General features: G+C 42.5%; 2 protein-coding genes across 7 annotated transcripts in view; one reads left to right on the plus strand and one right to left on the minus strand.

The window, feature by feature from the left end:
• Positions 1-2,947, minus strand: part of chst14 (carbohydrate sulfotransferase 14) — a 3,815-nt gene extending 868 nt beyond the window's left edge. Inside the window, exons 1-2 of the mRNA XM_021599432.3 lie at positions 2,455-2,947; positions 1-311 (exon numbers count right to left, since the gene is read on the minus strand). The exon at positions 1-311 is cut by the window's left edge and continues 868 nt beyond it. Coding sequence (XP_021455107.3) covers positions 1-311; positions 2,455-2,748 — 605 coding nt within the window. The 5' untranslated portion in view covers positions 2,749-2,947. The remainder of the gene's footprint in view (positions 312-2,454) is intronic.
• A 587-nt stretch (positions 2,948-3,534) lies between these two features.
• Positions 3,535-20,665, plus strand: part of cracd (capping protein inhibiting regulator of actin dynamics) — a 28,527-nt gene continuing 11,396 nt past the window's right edge. The window contains exon 1 of one of the 6 annotated variants that reach the window (XM_021599436.3): positions 3,535-3,917. Coding sequence is in view for 1 of the 6 variants with exons in the window: in XM_090231853.1 (XP_090087979.1) it covers positions 8,938-8,998 (61 nt within the window). In the remaining 5 variants the exon portion in view is untranslated. Of the gene's footprint in view, positions 3,918-8,922; positions 8,999-15,835; positions 16,034-20,665 lie in introns of those variants that run through there. The other 5 variants (XM_021599439.3, XM_090231853.1, XM_021599437.3 and 2 more) reach the window with 5 other exon arrangements.

Here is a 20,665-nt window from a genome sequence, read left to right on the forward strand (position 1 = left end):
AAGTAGTGTTTCAGCCTATAGCGGATCTCCTCAGGCTTCAGGGAGGACAGGAAGAGCAGGTCACTCTTGTGGTTCATCTTGATGTTGACGTCCACGTTCTCTAGAGCCCCACTCAGGACCTTCAGAACCCTCTTCCAGTTGGAGCAGGCCACCTTGGGGACGTAGCAGTAGAGGAAGCGGTGCTCGTCGTTCACCAGGATGTGCTGCAGCAGGGTTTTCCTCTGCAGGGGGCTCAGGGACCACACACTGTGAGGCATGTTCTTCTGACCACACATGGTCCGGATGGTGCGGTTACGGATCTCCTGGAGAATCTGAATGGGGTTTGGGGGAGATGTAAAAGAAAAAAATACATTTTAAAACTAAACTCAGCAAAAAAAGAAACATCCCCTTTTCAGGACCCAGCCTTTCAAAGATAATTCGTAAAAATCCAAATAACTTCACAGATCTTCATTGTAAAGGGTTTAAACACTGTTTCCCATGCTTGTTCAATGAACCATAAACAATTCATGAACATGCACCTGTGGAACGGTCGTTAAGACACGGACAGCTTACAGACGATAGGCAATTAAGGTCACAGTTACAAAAACTTAGGACACTAAAAGAGGCCTTTCTACTGACTCTAAAAAAACACCAAAAGAAAGATGCCCAGGGTCCCTGCTCATCTGTGTGAACGTAAAGGAGGCAAGAGGTCAGCAGATGTGGCCAGGGCAATACATTGCAATGTTCGTACTGTGAGACGCCTAAGACAGGACTGCCAGCTGAGCGTCCTCGCAGTGGCAAACCACGTGTGACAACACCTGCACAGGATCGGTACATCCAAACATCACACCTGTGGGACAGGTACAGAACAGCAACAGCAACTGCCTGAGTTCCACACAATCCCTGCATCAGTGCTCAGACTGTCCACAATAGGCTGAGAGAGGCTGGACTGAGGGCTTGTGTCCTCACCAGACATCACTGGCAACAACGTCACCTATGGGCACAAACCCACCATCGCTGGACCAGACAGGACTGGCAAAAAGTGCGCTTCTCTGACGAGTCGCGGTTTTGTCTCACCAGGGGTGATGGTTGGATTCATGTTTATCGTTGACACCAAGGCCTGTATTCTGGAGCGGAATCGATTTGGGGGTGGAGGGTCCGTCATGGTCTGGGGCGGTGTGTCACAGCATCATCGGACTGAGCTTGTTGTCATTGCAGGTGTAACAGTATAACTTTAGACCGTCCCCTCACCCGGGCGTGAACCAGGGACCCTCTGCACACATCAACAACAGTCACCCTCGAAGCATCGTTACCCATCGCTCCACAAAAGCCGCGGCCCTTGCAGAGCAAGGGGAACTACTACTTCAAGTTCTGAGAGCAAGTGACGTCACCGATTGAAACGCTATTTAGCGCGTACCACCGTTAACTAAGCTAGCTGTTTCACATCCGTTACACAGGAAATCTCAACGCTATGTGTTACAGGGAAGACATCTTCCTCATGTGGTACCCATCCTGCAGGCTCATCCTGACATGACCCTCCAGCATGAGAATGCCACCAGCCATACTGCTCATTCTGTGCATGATTTCCTGCAAGACCGGAATGTCAGTGTTCTGCCATGGCCAGCAAAGAGCCCGGAACTCAATCCCATTGAGCACGTCTGGGACCTGTTGGATCGGAGGCTGAGGGCTAGGGCCATTCTCCCCCAGAAATGTCCGGGAACTTGCAGGTGCCTTGGTGGAAGAGTGGGGTAACATCTCACAGCAAGAACTGGTTGGCAAATGTGGTGCAGTCCATGAGGAGGAGATACACTGCAGTACTTAATGCAGCTGGTGGCCACACCAGATACTGACTGTTACTTTTGATTTTGACCTCCCCCCTTTGTTGAGGGACACATTATTAAACTTCTGTTAGTCACATGTCTGTGAAACTTGTTCAGTTTGTCTCAGTTGTTGAATCTTGTTATGTTCATACAAATATTTACACGTTAAGTTTGCTGAAAATAAACACCGTTGACAGTGAGAGGATGTTTCTTTTTGTTTGCTGAGTTCATGTAAGACATTTAAGATAATAGTACAATATCACCCGTGTCAATCTAATACCTACACAACATGTTATGATATGCATTCCATCAGAGTAGACCACCAAGATAATGCTTCCCATGAAATGTTCATGGGCAAACGGCACTTGATTTCTATTAAATATCTGTAGTGCTCAAGCAAGGCCTAACATTTCATCACGAGATGGCATCATGTACTTTTATATAAATAAAATGACTTTGAAGTTATAGCCTACATTATTTGTTGACACAAAGTGTCCTGTGACAAAAACATTAATGGAGTAATAAGTCCTTTAGTTATTTGGTTATGAATACATTTGTCGGCCTAAGGTATTTTAAAGTAATATTCTTCCAAAACATGTCCAGCCAAATCGAGTGGTGGGCTACTGGGAATCTACACACCGTGGCTTCAATTTACCTGGGATTCTGCGTCCACAGCTGGATCGAGATTTCGGGCTTGTCTGGGGTAGCCTGACCTCTTGCTGTATCCCAGAGGTGGTGGTGTCTCCATACTATTCAGCATTCCTTTCTCTATCATGAGCAGAAGGCCCCCGGACGCCACGATCACAGCGAACGTCAGCACCGATGGCAAGACAGCAGAGCTGCGGCGTAAAGAGCCGGAATTCACAGTTTTTCTGAAGTTTATCACGGACCCGCTCCTGGCCCCTCCAGCCTTTTTCAGTCCGAAATCTTGGTTTCGCGGAGGCATCATCGATCTCTGAATGATGTCCGTTGGATATGTGATATGTTGTTTTTATGAGGAGAAAAAAGTGTGTAAACTACCACGTACACATATCGTATTCTCAGTAAAGTAGGCTGCTACTACCAAAAATACTCCTGTTCCTGTAAAAAGAAGAAAGCGTCGGTGGGGATTGTGGGAACTGTAGTTGTGGAGTATATTTTGTCCCGCTGGGTTTGGGAGGGAGCAGGGAAGGACTTTACGAATCCAATGCCGACTCCTACTGGAAGCCCAGCCTACCTACAGTTGTAACTCGTTTTCAGTTTATAACTGCATTATGAATGTCTGTCTTTCCAACAGCAGTTTTGCACATTGATCTGATAAAGAAGTAACAGTTTTGTATTATTTTAGGCCTATTTTTTTTTAGGGTGGTGCTAAATCATTGGAATCGTCTCCAACTATGGAGGCCTTTATGCTTCGTGAATTGTGGAAGCACCCACTCATTGGTCATTTTGAAAGGGCTGGCTCAAGATGCACAAAGAAGTCAGTCATGCCAGTCTTGCCCCACAGCCAACGAACAATAACGGTGTCACGTATGTCCTCCATATATAAATACAGAGAGAGCGCATATTCGTCACATCAAATTTTAGCCCAATATTTGAGATCCATCGCACTGCGGCTAATTGAAGTGAGATTTTCTATACTAATATAGTAATCATTTTCAGACAGAATGTGATAGGCCACTTCACTGTGACAGACCGTGAAGACTGTCAATGACAAACAAGCACCTCCACTCCGAATCAAATCAAAGACATATACTATGCCTATCCAGACATTATTTATACTAGATCAATAGCCAAAGCTATTGTGTGAACATATACTATATAGGCCTAGGCTAGGCAACGATTTTTAACAAACAGGAGAGTGGCATCGTAGCCTTGAGGAAGGAGATCGCTTGTGGACGTTGGGTGATTTTTGTGCCAAGCGCAGCCTCCGCCAGCCACACCCTCACGTGCGTGCAACTGTGCGGGACTCTATTTCTCACCAGAGCCGTCTGTACTCTTGGCCATGCGTGCTTGTCTGTCGCGAGCACCCGCAGCATCAGCAACACAAAGAGGGTCGATGAGCTGTTAGATTGGAGATACAAGGCGCCGCCGGCAACTTCAAGGCCGATTTGCGGGGGAAACGAGATCACTTATAAGGTGGTGGAACTTGTTCTTTATTCTGGCATATTTTCTTTGTCATAAATGGTGTCTTTATTTTCAATAGGCTGCTGACCTTGTCACAGCCTCTCGTTTTCATTGACCTGCTGACGATTGCTCCATCCTTTACAGATGTGTTTGTGCGCTGGAAATGGACAATGTTGTTTTATTTAATTATAAATGCGTGAACATATTTGGCATGGCTCGAATTGCGCCGATAATTGGCTATTTGTCATTTTCATTATATTTTCGATGATTGCATCAATTGGATGTTCATCCTACAGCTTTCGTTTGTTGGCTACTGTCTCAATATACAGTCGGCATATTTGTGATAACATATTACATAAAAGATAGATGCTTTGTGCTCCATATCATGCTTACATGCGCCTTCTTATAGCAATGTATATATAACCAAGAATGCAGCGCCTCTGTTATAGTGAAAATCTTTACTATGTTGCCGACCCCCCACGGTCTCTTGGGTCCATCCCTGCATCACTTCCATGACGTAGGGCCTACCTGTGACATATCTTATTTTGCCATGGACCCCAGAGATGCCATTATGCATTTCACGCACTATTGTTTCAATCCTTATCCCATATATTATATAGAATGTATAAAACAGAAATCATTGTCTCAAACGTTGTAACAACGGATCTGTGGTGTTTCAGTCTAAGATTTTGGCCTCGTTCTCCAATGCAGCATTTACCGTTATGTATTGCAATTTTCCTTCGATTTTAGTCCATGAATTTAGCCAAAAATTGACATTCAGGTTTATTATCTCTAGTAAAGATACAGTTGGCTCATGCTGCGTTGTCTACATATCAGGTATGGTTGGCTTCTTTCGAGTATCTCATTAGCTTACTCATTGCAGAATGAGCAATAAGAAGATCCAGTAAAACCCCATGCCTTGATGTGTAGACTTTTTTTTTTTTAACTGCCCAGCCTTTTGTCTCCCAGATGGGGAGCATTGTTGACAATAGACCTCTGAGAGGGTTACATGTCTCATAGCTCATACATCTAACCCTAAATGAGCTCTGAGTACCTACTTCCATGTCTTAAATGAGACCAAAGTGGTTTAGCAAAAGTAATTATATCCCTGCTCAAAGTCTATGGTATATGGTTGGGTAGGTGATAAGTGGGCACATAGACAGATAGATGCTCCCCCCCTACTGTAGCACTGAATGTTTGGAGTCATCAAAATGAGTTGCTGCATTTTGTAGCCCTGTAGTCTGTACTGTACCCTTTGCAGTGGGAACTAGAGAAACAATTTCCCAAAGCGTCGCTTTCACTGTCAATAATTCATGGGGCAGGGGATACATTTTTTATTTTTTAGAAAGAACATAAAATACTGCATTGGTATTTGGTACCTTGCCACGGTGTAAGGTCCTCCGCTTTTGACAGGTTTTTGTGGTTTCTCAGATACAGTAGCTTAGTCAAGTCGTCTCTTCCTATAGACAGAAATCAAATCCGTTGTCAAAACCATACCGTATTGGTATGTTGTTTGTTTATACATTTGGCTTTGCCATATAAACAGGGTGTACTCCCTGTAATCTATGGTGAGAGAGATTACATGTAACAAAAAGTATTGTTGATATACTGTAAGAAATTACACATGGAAATGTGCTCAAACAGCATCTTTTTGGGAGGATGAGGACATGTCTCTGTGTCACACAGTGTAATCAGTGATGTTTAATCACTTGAATCACTTGATTCCTTCCCAGGTCTGTCCAAATTGTAATTTGACCCTCTGGCCTGTAAGTATAGTATGATAGTGCATTTTCACAGATTTGGTTCAAGCTAAAATAGCAGTCAGAGAAAGCATCCTCGAGGGAATTCTAGGAATGAATGAATTGATGTGCATCCTGTTTTCCCAGCGTTGTCGACAAACTACTCTATGAAGGGTTGTTTTTGTCTGCATTCAGTACTGGCTTCCTCTTCCATAAATTGATCTGAGCCATTCCTGTAATAGATTTTAGTCAATTTTCACAATTTTATCTATGAGCCTCTTACCACAGCATCCGATCCAATCACACTATTCAAACACTGCACAATTCCTGTATAACCACATAGTTCAATCCATCAGGACATGATATTCCTGAATAAGAACTGGACCAGTTTTTCATAAAGCATCATCTAACAGGCCAGTCATACTGGAGGAATTTCATTCCGATCAATACACATTTGCATTCAAATTAAAAGCCACATTTTACGATATACGAGCAATGGCTGCTACTGTATGACTGAGAGTCATCGCTGCAGGCTGTTGATAAATCTCCTTGCTCGTATAATGTTAAATGATTTAGACTTATTTCTCCTCACATTCCCCCTGTGTGTGTGTGTGTGTGTGTGTGTGTGTGTGTGTGTGTGTGTGTTTTGTGGGAGTTTCTATTAATAAAGCCAGTCCGAGAGCAGTGAGTCTTTGATGTGTTATACTGCTGTAATGAAGCCAGCCTCCAGGCTGGTAAAGCCCCATCATTACCATATCCTTATGAGACTGCAGTGTGATAATACTGCCAATGCTCTGAGGGGCTTTATAGGTGACTCATACAGGCCTATTAGGCTGTAACGCGACACCCCATTATGCTGCTGGGGGAGACCCTTCTAACTTTGAAATAGTGATGGCTAGTCGTCTGCTAGCCAAATACAATTCTTATTTTTTTATCTGATGCGATTACTGTACATGATCTCAGATTGCAATACAACGTATTTCTCAATAAAACTTGTATAGCTTTACCCTAATATAACATTTGGATTTTAGTCCAATAAAGCCCCATCATTTTATGATCATCCAATGATATCTCTTTAGACCTAATGGTTTCTAACCCTCTCAGATTTTTATAATCCTATACATTTGATCTTGTGACTGTTAGAACCCTCTGTCAACATCATGATTCCACCAGACTACTCTATGAAGGAGTCCACAAAGACTGCATTCCTCAAGACTGCAAGATGGGTCTCATGACATTAGGGAAGTGCTCTGAAATACTGCTACAACACGAGACCCACTGTATCACATGTACTATAATAGGCACACACACAGTTACACACGCACATTTGCAGTTCATTCACAGTGATCGGCTTTGTGTGCGTCAGCCAGTTGAAATGACAAAATGCCACTCTGTTCTCCTCCTGCACTGGCAGATCAGGCTAGGAAACAAAGTATCACTTTGTGCCTCCTTAGGCTCGCAGCAACTGGCACAGCAGCAACTGACACAGCAGGATACCCAGCGTCTCTCCTATCACAGGCTGACAGGCCACCCCTTCCTCACGCCCTTCCCTCAGAGAGACACCTCCACTTAAACATGAACGTGTCTACACACAGTCCCACAGAATGTTCTATATGCATGCAAACATACTGCAGATGCCATGTGCCGACAATCACAACAAATAGCCACTGCGTGCACTTGTGCAGTCTTAACATTTGAAAACAAAAACACACGGTCACATGCAAGCCCTCACTGCATCTGCGCAATGACACCTGACTCCAGGTAATGCCCTAGTTGCACAGTGACAGCAGGCAGGTTGAACGGCCACGCTCACACACACCACTCGCATAGAGATACAGTATCTCTGCACACAGACACAATAGCAGCAAGGTAAGACTGCATTCTTACACAGTAACGAACACTATTTCTCTTTAAACATCCATTGTGTCAATTGTAAAGTACATGTCCTGTATGTGTAGTACTGGAGCACAATAGTAGAATGATATAATTACTGTTAGCTTGCTCCTGACGGAATTCAACTTGTAGCAGGTTGGTGTAATGCTCATCACCCAAAAAACATTCAATCATATTTGAATGGAACAGCATTTTACATTTCTTCCTGGTAAATGAATAATGCTATACTGTATTGTCCAAGTTTATAGGATGCAAATATGCTTCAGTAGGTAACATTAACAGTTTGCACATGATGTGTCAGCCTCACATCACTGTGCCATTGTGAGATGGCAAGTGTGAAGGGGAAAAAAGGCCAATTTGTTTAGTTTTTTTGTTATTGCATGGCACGGGATGGAAGCCTATTACCTCACTAGTGGTCAGTAGGGTAAGTGTAACCCTGTTGGTCATGTGACTGCTGCTTTGTGTATCTCTACGCTCTGTCCCACCATCCAACCTTGTCTCCTCTGTCTTCTGCTACTCTTCACATCTAGACTTCAATTTAGTCCATCTTCTGTTTGATCCCTTCTATCATCCTCTTTTTCACTCCAACTCCTGCTGTCATTATAGCTGATGTTGTTGCTCTCGGTTTTATAGATGATATATTCTTGCATATGGTAAGACTTGCAGTATGGTGACAGGGAACATCATCTGGCCATCATGTTCCTGTCGATCTCATTGTGACGTCAGCTTCTATGTGTTACGGAAGCAGTGGTGATAGTTGAGTCTTCCTTGGAGTGAGGAGGGACAAGCCTCTTGTGGTGGTAGATCCCTTTGGCGTCTCCTTCGGTTCTGATTTGCCAAGACTCTGTTGCCATGGGAACCTGTGGTTGCTAAACTTCTGATATTTTTCATCAGAGGATGGAGAGAAGAGAGAGTGAGACAAAGAGAGGGGTAAATGTGACAATAACAACCCTGTTGTAATGCATTGCAGACGTTATTGGCACTCTAGTCAATAACAACCAATATTCTGTAACCAACTAGAGGCCCTGACCTGAATCTATGGATTCTATGTCCTTGTCCCCCACGCCCACCTTGCTATGTAGTACTACTTATTAGGTTTGCTTCCTCAATATAAGGGACATTTGTAATCCAATTAAAAACTTGCCTTGAGGCTACAGGTATCTGCTAAAGTAAGGGAATTTGGCTCCAACCCTCATCCTCATCCATACCTTCAAATACCTTAGTTTCCCTCCATTTCATACCTGATCGCCATCCTATATTTTTAATAACAACCCCAAAGCTGCTGTTTATCTTTCTGTTTGTATTTTATTTCCCTTTGTTTCTCCCAAAGCCGCAGAGAGAGGAAGCAGCAGCAGCAACGCCGCTGGTCTGGGTAAAACATTGTGCAGAAGGGCAGATCGATGTTCCCTAAGGTTTTTCTGCAGTGGTGCGCAGCCCTGTCAAGTTGTGCCGCTAAAATAGGTAAAGGGTTGCACAGTTCCACCTCGTCTGTCTGCTTCGACAACAAGCTGTTTACGCTGTCAAGCTACGACACTTTAGCCAACCATTGCGCTATTTATCATGGCACTGAGCTGTGCCATTGAGCTATGGCAGTTAGCTGTTAGCTGTCCCACTGTGCTTATGACAATGAGCTGTGCTATTAAGCCATTGCACAGGGCTGTGTCACAGTGGAGTGATGTTGAGCTCTTCAGTGGCTACACAGCAGCTCCACTGCAACACAGCATCGTGATGCTATGCCACTCTCACACTGTGTTGCAGCTGTACCCTTGTCAAAGGCATCTCTCTCTCTGCTTCTGCAGAGCACATGGCCGCTCCTCGTGCTTCTCTCATCCCATCTGCAGCTCTGCTCTCAAGTCTGTCTACCACAGCATAGACAGGCAGACACACACACACACACACACACACACACACACACACACTGCCATGCAGACACATGCTCAACATACACCCATATGGTCAGCTCAGCTAAAGCAATTCTACTCACACACCCAAAATATGCCCAGTCACATACAGTGCCTTCAGAAAGTATTCACACCCCTTGACTTTTTCCACATTTTGTTGTTCTACATCCTGAATTTCAAATGTTTTGTCACTGGCCTACACAAAATATCTCGTAATGTCAAAGTGGAATTATGTTTTTTGAAATTTGTACAAATTAATAAAAAATGAAAACTGAAATGTATTGAGTCAATAAGTATTCAACCCCTTTGTTATAGCAAGCATAATTAAGTTCAGGAGTAAAAAAATAAAACATCTTAACAAGCCACATAATAAGTTGCATGGACTCACTCTGTGTGCAATAATAGCGTTTATCATGATTTTTGAATGACCACCTAATCTCTGTACCCCACACATACAATTCTCTGTAAGGTCCCTCAGTCGAGCAGTGAATTTCAAACACAGATTCAACCACAAAGACCAGAGAGATTTTCCAATACCTCACAAAGAAGGGCGTAGATAAAAAAAAATTAAAAAGCAGACATTGAATATCTGTTTGAGCATGGTGAAGTTATTAATTACACTTTGGATGGTGAATCAATATACTGAGTCACTGCAAAGATACAAGCGTCCTTCCTAACTTAGTTGCAGGAGAGGAATGAAATCAAGGATTTCACCATGAGGCCAATAATGACTTTGAAACAGTTACAGAGTTTAATGGCTGTGATAGGAGGAAATGTAGGCTGGGTCAGCAACATTTTTAGTTTATCCACAATACTAACCTAAATGACAGTGAAAAGAAGGAAGCCTTTACAGAATTGAAATATTCCAAAACATGCATCCTGTTTGCAACAAGGCACTAAAGTAATACTGCAAAGAATATGGCAAAGCACACAGTGTTATATTTGGGACAAATCCAATACAAAACATTACTGAGTACCACCATCCATATTTCCAAGCATAGTGGTGGCTGCATCATGTTATGGGTATGCTTGTAATCATTAAGTACTGGAGAATTTGTCAGGACAAAAAAGAAACGGAATGGAGCTAAGCACAGGCAAAATCCTAGGGGAAAACCTGGTTCAGTCTGCTTTCCAACAGACACTGGGAGATGAATTCACCTTTTCAGCACAACAATATCCTAAAACACAAGGCCAAATCTACACTGGAGTTGTTTACCAAGAAGACACAATGTAACTGAGTTACAGTTTTGACTTAAATCTACTTGAAAATCTATGGCAAAACTTGAATGTGGCTGTCTTGCAATGATCAACAACCAACTTGACAGAGCTTGAAGAATTTTGAAAAGAATCATGGGTAAATGTTGCATAATTCAGGTGTGGAAAGCTCTTAGAGACTTACCCAGAAAGACACATTTTGTAAATTTGCCAAAATGTCTAAAAACATGTTTTCAAATTGTCATTATGGGGTGTTGTGTGTAGATGGGTGAGGACAAAATATATATTTAATACATTTTGAATTCAGGCTGTAACACAACAAAATGTGGAATAAGTCAAGGGTTATGAATATTTTCTGAAGGCACTGTACATCCATAACAACGCACATACTGTACACGTATGCAAACACTCATACACACTTCCACACCAATTACATGAATACCGGCATACACTAACACAGTCACTACTCCCTTACAACCAATAGCATACTCTCACCCACATCAATACACACAATATACACATTCCCTCTTATACATCTCCACACGTGATTGCTGGCTCCTTGTCCTGCCCTAACTATAGTCAGTCAGGACAAAGAGCCATTCTTGGTGAGACATTTCTGAGAGGCTCTGTCAGACCCTGTCACCCTCAGAAAGGAGAAGCATGTAGCAGAGAGAGTACAGCACGTTGTTGATCTCACTCTCTGTCTATCCCTCCCTCTCTCTCTCCCTCGTGCTCTCTGTCTCTATCCCTCTCGCTCCCTCTATCTCTACCCCCCCGCCACCCCCCCCCCCCCCGTCTTTATATGTCTGTCTCTATTTCTCCCCATCTCTTTCTCAGGACTGTCTCACCATGCCAGGCTTCTGGCCCAAGTGCTTAGAATTTTACACACCGTGTGTTTCCACTGTACATCTGAAAATCTGTGGCTCAACAACGTGATGGTGTCTAGAGACTGACAGGTTTTGGATGAGAGGTGTTGCAGCCAGAGAGCTATGTGTATGATGGAGGTGTTGCAGCCAGAGAGCTATGTGTATGATGGAGGTGTTGCAGCCATTCTCTGGTGCAAGATAACACCAGCATCTTTCATGTCCATACATTATGTTTCTTAAATGGTGTCTGTTAGAAGTGGCGGTGGTCTTGGTGGGTGTACCATGTGGTTTTGATCTGAGGGAGCACTGCAGTCATGTGTGACGAGTATTATCCACGTTGTGCTTACGTGGAGGGTCTGTAATCAAATGCAGGTCTGGAGCAACAAAGTGCTTCCCTGCTGGGTTGACACATTATTCACAGCTGCTGTGGGGCGAGGAGAGGAGGAGAGGCAGAGGGAAATTATACTGTGAGTATCCTGTGATTTTGTTCGGTTGGGATTATATTGATTTGAAAGGTGCGTTAGGTGTCATTTGAAAGGTGTGTTAGTGTCATATAATTGCCAAACTTTTTCCAGCTATCTTGGGTGTTTGTTTGGCTTCATAATAGCAGTGATGTTGGTACACAAAATGTGTGTAGCACAGTGGTCTCTGAGCGGTTCCCCTTGCCATTAACAAGCTAGTCACCAAGGGACTCTCCGAAAGAGGGGAGAGAGGAGCATAGCTAGATAGAGGAGAGCAAGGGACAAGTGTGCCATTCAAAGTGCGCCCTTTGCGTGAACTCTCATGTTTCTCCCTTCACTCAGTGAGTGCTGCTCTGTCCACAGCATTTTCTATTTTTCTTTCCTGACAAGGGACTCTCCCACTAAAGACAACTACAACCCCCATGTTCACTCCCTTTTTCTCTCACCACAGACAAGGTGTGCCGTTACCATGGCTACGGACGCCAGTGAAACTCATTTAGAGGTAACCGTATCCGAAAGCCCAGGTAAATAGGAAAACAAGAGTGATTTTAGACACAGCCTTAAAGAGACAGGACTTAGACTAGAATGAATGATAACGTCAGGATACAACGAGGCCTTTGTGGGGTTACATTTAGAGCTCTTTTTAAGTGTCTCTTTAAGAAAGGCATGGTGTGATGATGTGTAGTACAGTAACTGATATCAAAAGCTTTACATAGGCCTGTCTTAGATGTGTGTGATGTGCTAAGTCCTCTGCTTGACCCTATGTGTTCTCTGCACTATGCTCCCGCTCGAAGAGCTGCTCTTTTATCTCCTATTGATATTTACCATGGTGAACTGATACATTCTGAATTGATTGAATTGTCAGGACAAAAACAAAAGGGATGAAAACAACAGGAATCAGGACAGCGAGCAGTAAATAGCAGTAGATTGTTGATATACGAGCTACGGTAAATAACAAAAATGGATCAATAGGATCGTTTTAGTTGACTATGGTTCAGGCCTTGGTAAATCAATACACGGCCCACATCTCTCCACTTTATGCTCGGGCTTTAAGCATTTCCTTTCTCCTATCACAAACAGTCTAATGTAATGTTGCGCTGTAGTTCAAAATGTCGGTATGTGTTGGGAGCAGAATATTAGTAGTAATAGCTTTACTATGTACAAGATGTTTTATGTGGACCATTCATAGACTTAACCCGGGAGTCGGCTAGCTAGAGTAGACGTGTGGAGTGCTGCTGAGTGTTCTACTCTGCAGAAAACTTGTCCTTTACAGTTTCACGCATGAGTGTGTGAGCACGCCAGAGGCAGTGAGTGCAGTATGGGCCGGCTAGCGAAACAGAGCAGAAGCAGTGCAGGACAGGTCCTGATGCTGGGAGAGCAGAGCACGTTGTGGGGAAATAGGATATCGGTGCCACAGTACAATAACACTCAGCACTTCCACAGATGGAGTGAGAAACAGTCTGACAGTCAGAGATAAATAGGCTAGAGAAGCTCATCAGTTTACTCAATAACACACGCTAAAACACATAGGCTGAGTCCAGTAGACTCTCAGGGTTGGCTCAGTCAGCAGTCTGGTTCAACAGACTGGCACACTGTTGACATCCTGTTGGTAAACGGTTGGTGCACTGTTCTGTTAAGGCCTTTGTTTTTCTAAATTGCACCATTGTTAATAAATGATAAGGTAACCCTAATTCTATGATTGATTTATACCACTGATGTGGTGGATTGGATATGAGGACAGATTATGATTTGGCTGAGGTCTTGGTAAAGGTGGACATTTTGATAAGATTTACATGGTCATGAGTGAAGAGTCAACATACAGTATAGTATTTGAATCACTAAGGATAGATGGATGTAGTTGCTGATGCTTTTAGCATAACACACTACTCAAACTCACACAGCTGCCAGAGATGATGATATGGAGTTTACTGTATCATTTCCCACAATGCCCCTGTGCAGCAACACACATTGAGTGAAATCCCACACTGGTTGCTACTTATAGCCCTGAAAGGGATACTCAGAGAGCCCAGAAAGTGTTTGTCTTCACAGTGGTGTAGAGTAGCCTGGTAACTCTAACCCACTTCAGTTCATCACAGGACCTCCCACTAACACACACACAAACACAGTCTTGTATAACTAACCTTGTGGGGGGACACAATTCAGTCCCATTCAAAATCCTAGTTTCCCCATTTATTTAACCTTTATTTAACTAGGCAAGTCAGTTAAGAACAAATTCTTACTTACAATGACGGCCTACCAAAAGGACTCCTGCGGGGGCGGGTGCTGGGATGACAGATAAAACGTATTAAATAAAATTATAGGACAAAACACACATCACATTAAGAGAGACAACACAGAATTGCATAAAGAGAGACCTAAGACAACAACATAGCATGGCAGCAACGCATGACAACACAGCATGGTAGCAACACAACATGACAACAGCATGGTAGCAGCACAAAACAGGGTACAAACATTATTGGCCACAGGCAACAACACAAAGGGCAAGAATTTAGAGTCAACAATACATCACACAAAGCAGCCACAACTGTCAGTAAGAGTGTCCATGATTGAGTCTTTGAATGAATAAAACTGAGATAAAACTGTCCAGTTTGAGTGTTTTGTTGCAGCTCGTTCCAGTCGCTAGCTGCAGCGAACTGAAAAGACAAGCGACCCAGGGATGTGTGTGCTTTTGGGACCTTTAACAGAATGTGACTGGCAGAACGGGTGTTGTATGTGGAGGATGAGGGCTGCAATAGCTATCTCAGATAGACGGGAGTGAGGCCTAAGAGAGTTTTATAAATAAGCATCAACCAGTGGGTGTTGCGACAGGTATACAGGGATGACCAGTTTGCAGAGGAGCATAGAGTGCAGTGTCCTATAAGGACCATTGGTGGCAAATCTGATGGCCGAATGGTAAAGAACATCTAGCCACTCGAGAGCACCCTTACCTGCCGATCTATAAATGACGTCTCCGTAATCTAGCATGGGTAGGATGGTCATCTGAATCAGGGTTAGTTTGGCAGCTGGGGTGAAAAAGGAGCGATTATGATAGAGGAAACCAAGTCTAGATTTAACTTTAGCCTGCAGCTTTGATATGTGCTGAGAGAAGGACAGTGTACCGTCTAGCCATACTCCCAAGTACTTCTATGAGGTGACTACCTCAAGCTCTAGAGGTAGTAATCACACCTGTGGGGAGAGGGGCATTCTTCTTACCAAACCATATGACCTTTGTTTTGGAGGTGTTCAGAACAAGGTTAAGGGCAGAGAAAGCTTGTTGGACACTAAGAAAGCTTTGTTGTAGAGCTTTTAACACAAAATCCAGGGAGGATTTTAACCCCTAACCTTAACCCGAAAACCTTAACCCTAAACCTAACCCTAGCTCCAAACTCTAACCCCCAAAAAACTAAGCTTAGCTCCTAACCCTAAACCTAATTCTAACACTAATTGTAACCTTAACCCTAAACCCCCTAGAAATAGCATTTCATATTGTGGGGACTAACAACATGTACACAGTATGTCGACAACAAAAAAAAGTTTACTATTCTAGTATAGTTACACACACACACGGACATAGATACACACATAGCTGCTCGTACAGACACATGGCCGCTCATAAAGACCTAAGGGTCGAAACAGTGTAACAATAAAATCACCTGGGAGCATGAACAGCAGCGTTTTCCTTGTTATTTTTATCAATTCAACCATAACTCCAGCACATACAAAAAAGTACCTGGATGTGCGTATGTTCTTCAGCTTTTGCTCATGCAGACACACATGGGAACACATGCACTAATCCAGGAAAACACACCCCCTAACCACCCCTGATGTGGGAATGTTTAGATTATATGGCTTAAAGTTTATATCTGACTGGCAAGGAAAGCTAACAAGGCGATAAAGATTGGAATCAAAGGTCCTCTCGTCTTATCTTCAATTCAACACTGTGGCATTTAAAACTGCTCTGTTGCCATGACTCAATCATGACCAACTGAAATCATGCCCTATCAGTGTGAGCCAGTGGAGGGGTTTGCATCGTCCGTGGTTGTGTGGTAGGTAGGTACACTATGATTTATGTTTTGGACAAAGGTAATTTACTGAATCAATATTTCAAGCCTGGATACTGGTCTATAATTCACATGGCCAATACCAGCAAAATTATATTGTAATCATTATGTTGTTATAGTAGCAGTAAGCAACTGCCTTGTAGATAAATTAACAACAAGCTTTCTTGTCCATGAGACGTTCTTGTCCATAAGTGCATTATGAGGTTAGGTCTCAGGGTGCGAATCTCTAATGAATTTTGTAGAGAGAAGAAATTAGATGTACACTGTAATGTGTCCTTTACACACTGACATTGACATTTCCAGAGATAAGCTTCGGCACTCAGGGAACCGCATTTTATTATCTGATAAACAGGAAATTCTCTTGAGCATGGCTGTCAATGTAATTTCCTGTCTTCACTGTAGTAGAGCTTCATCATTCAATATTATAGTAGGGGATTCTGTAGATATCATATTGGTTTGTTTTGTTTGTGGCCTAGCTGGTCTGGTGTGCTAGCATTCTACCACTTGGAAGATCTAAAATGCTCTGTGGGCATGCTGAGCACCAGTGTTCACATTAGGAGCTCCCTACTCTTTAATAATGTTGCATTTCCACTGAGGATTTACCCTAGTGTTTTACCAAAAAGCCTCAGACTTTGTGTTTTCACCTCCATGGCCCGGCTCCTGGGGCTCACTGGGCCATGGCCTAAGTGGACCTGCACTATCTTGGCTTAATGGATCATCAAATAATTGGCATATACCTTACTCTTACAGAATTTCCATGTGGGAAAGGATATTGGAACTTTAATCAAAGCCTATTGGATGATAACTTGTTTTTAACTAGAACAGAATAATTTGTAACTGACTTTTTCCGAAATAACATAGGTACAGCAAATCCCCTTATTGTAAGGGACACTTTTAAATGTGCCTTTAGAGGCCATGCAATTCAATACTCATCTTTAAAACAAAAGCAATTTAGGTCAAAATAGTTCATATTAATGAAGTAAAAAGGACTAACAGTACAGATAGAGAGCAATATAGGCACAGAAGACGTTATAGAAAAAAGAAATAGAGGAACTTATTCAAGAAAGATCAAATGCAACATATTATTTAAAAAATTAAGTGAACTTGATGGAATATGGGAGAAGACAAAAATTAATCTTCAACATAGAAATGCAACCAAAAATTATTTACTGAAACTTGTTACGAATGATGGAGTCATCCATGATTCACCAAACAATGTTTTTAAAGAGGAAGCTAATTATTTTAAGTATATGTTTTCATCTCAGTCTCCTCCATCTTCACTAACTGAAGTTAATTGTATGGATTTTTTTTTCTGTTAATAATGTAAAATTAACAACTGTACAGAAAGACTCATGTGAAGGCCAAACTACAGAGGAGGAACTTATTGATGCAATTAAAGCATTTAAGTCTGGGAAAAATCCAGGGATAGATGGCATACCAGTTGAGGTATACCAAACCTTTTTTGATGTACTCAGAGGACCGTTTTAACCACTCCTATAAAAATGGTAGATTATCAGATACTCAACCTCAACTACTGAAACAGGACCCAAGTGGTAAATATAAAGATCCAGTCCATAAAACAAAATGTAGGCCCATTACAATTCAGTGTTGTGATGCAAAAATTTAGACAAATTCCATGGCGTATAGAATTAAAAAGGTGTTAAAAAAATGTTGGATATTATTCATCCTAATCAGACAGATTTTTTTACATGGACAATACATTGGAGGTAATATAAAACAAGTACTGGGAAAAATAGAACATTATGAATAATCAGGGAAACCAGGCCTGGTATTCATAGCTGACTTAAAGGCTTTTGATAAAGTTCAACTGGAATTGATATATAAATAGCTGGAATACAGTGCATTCAGAAAGTATTCAGACCCCTTTCCTTTTTCCACATTTTGATACGTTACAGTATTATTCTACAATATATATATTTTTTAAATCAAATCAAATCAGATTTATTTATATAGCCCTTCTTACATCAGCTGATATATCAAAGTGCTGTACAGAAACCCAGCCTAAAACCCCAAACAGTAAGCAATGCAAGTGTAGAAGCACGGTGGCTAGGAAAAACTCCCTAGAAAGGCCAAAGCCTAGGAAGACACCTAGAGAGGAACCAGGCTATGTGGGGTGGCCAGTCCTCTTCTGGCTGTGTCGGGTGGAGATTATAACAGAACATGGCCAAGATGTTAAAATGTTCATAAATGACCAGCAGGGTCAAATAATAATAATCACACTGGTTGTTGAGGGTGCAACAAGTCAGCACCTCAGGAGCAAATGTCAGTTGGCTTTTCATAGCCGATCATTGATGATCCTCATCAATCTACACACAATACCCCATAATGACGAAGCAAAAACACGTTAAAATGTATGCAAAATCGCAATGTTGCTATAGTAAACCCTGAAATAGACACGTGTCAACGGGACTCATCATTTAAATAAAAAAATGCTTTCAATTCAGAATTTTAACATAAATCTAATCATCTTGGGATTGTCCTTAACATTTCAGACTGAGCTCAGAAAACATTCAATTCATATTTATTCATCTTTCACATTTCTTTGAACAAATATTGTCATGTGACAGGGTTGAGACTAGGGTGATGGTTGGATACTGTAACAGGGTTGAAGAGACACATCGGTTTCTATATAAACTAGTTTAGTTTACTATCAAAATCCCTTCAAGATTTACCCGGAAACATTGCACTTCATTGGATGCATGTAATAAGGACATTTAGATATATTTAGAACAATCTGGTTTTTATTAACCAAACTGCAGTAAATATCTAAAAATGAATTTAAAAAAACCTCCGGCATTAGGGTAATTAATAACATTCAACACGTTTCATCAGAGAAGTTCAACGTGTCATCAAACTGTAGGAACATTTTCCAAGGGCATTTAGAATGCTAGAACAGCTGTAACTACAGCACTAGTGTCAGCATGACTATCCTTCTTCTCAGGAGCACCATATTCATTCATGGTTTTCTTCCTGAGAGTCTGGCCCACACGTCTCTCTCAACCTCTACGTGGCAGGATGTCACACGCTGTGGGGGTGGAATCATCTCAAGGACCAGTCGTCTCCAAAAGGCCAGAAAAATGTTTTTGGTCCTACACGATGCATACATTTCACTTGTACACTCATTTCATCCGTGCAGAGGATGAAGCCTGGATAAAGGTCATCATCGTATTCCACTATACACCACTGCCTAAGAAGACCTGGATTTCCCCACTGGATTTCGTCCACAGGTTGTGGATTTTCCTCATTGGCTGGCTGTTCTGGAGCAGCCAGGACCTTCTGCCTGAAACTGAAGTAGGGTGTGTTAAAGCATGTACAGTTTCGGTCCTTCTTTGTTGAACAAAGGCAGCTGACATCACGAGACATCAGCTCACCAGGAGCACGGGTGATGACCTGGTGTATCCCCAGACATCAGCTCACCAGGAGCACGGGTGATGACCTGGTGTATCCCCAGACATCAGCTCACCAGGAGCACGGGTGATGACCTGGTGTATCCCCAGACATCAGCTCACCAGGAGCACGGGTGATGACCTGGTGTATCCCCAGACATCAGCTCACCAGGAGAAAGGGTGATGACCTGGTGTATCCCCAGACATCAGCTCACCAGGAGAAAGGGTGATGACCTGGTGTATCCCCAGACATCAGCTCACCAGGAGAAAGGGTGATGACCTGGTGTATTCTCATGGTGGAGGGCACCGCTTTTATCGGGCTTGACATCATCTCCATCAGACGTTCGACATCGGCACACTTCCCAAAGAACAGCTTCCCTGACGTGTTTGTCTCACGGAGGGCTTTGTAAAGCTCCTGTGCATCACTGATATCACGGCCCTTAGCCACCAACCCGTCCGCCGTTCTCTTCAACGTTCCTCCCACACCATCAGGAGCCCCTTTTCCATGGCTTGACTCAAAAAAAAGTTCCATGTACCATTGCCACATTGCCCTGACCTTGAAGATCCTGTCTGTGGGGACTGCTCTGGAACATGATCTGGACTTTGTGGAGGAGTGGTCAAGTTCCTCAGTGCTCCTTTCCCCTCATTGCTTCTTTTGTATGCTGTTCTCCACTGTTTACGCTTTTGACGCTGGTCTCTCTCACTTTAAATCACTGATCTTTTTCTTTTTCCCTGCCTCAACATTTCTTTTCCATCTCTGACGCTCTCTCTCAAAGTATTGTTCCTTTTTTTCTGGGTCAGCATTTTGACGTGCTCGACCCTGCCTTTGTCTTTCTGCTGTTGATGTGGGTGCCACCATTCCCTAGATGTTTCAGTGGATAACGTTAAATCAAAGATTCTTAGAATATATGCATGTCTACACTATAATCCTTGAGTCATTTAGGATCTAGAGCAACTTAAAGGAACAACGGAAGTTAAGAGCCTTGGCCAACTCTCCTACCCCTAGTCTACCTGCCTTAAAATATATTTTTTGTTCACATGGAACACATTACAGCATGTTTCATAAGTGAATAATAAACTATATATAATGTATAATATATTAAAAAATGAATTTGTTTAGATGCAATATTCATAAATAAAGTATATAACTCAACCCTGTCACAGGTTTTACAACCCCTGTTACTGTCACTGCTGTCATTGAAGGAAGACCAAAG

This window comes from Oncorhynchus mykiss, chromosome 4 (assembly GCF_057628025.1).
Source record: "Oncorhynchus mykiss isolate SJ-2025 chromosome 4, ASM5762802v1, whole genome shotgun sequence".
Classification (NCBI taxonomy): Eukaryota; Metazoa; Chordata; class Actinopteri; order Salmoniformes; family Salmonidae; genus Oncorhynchus; species Oncorhynchus mykiss.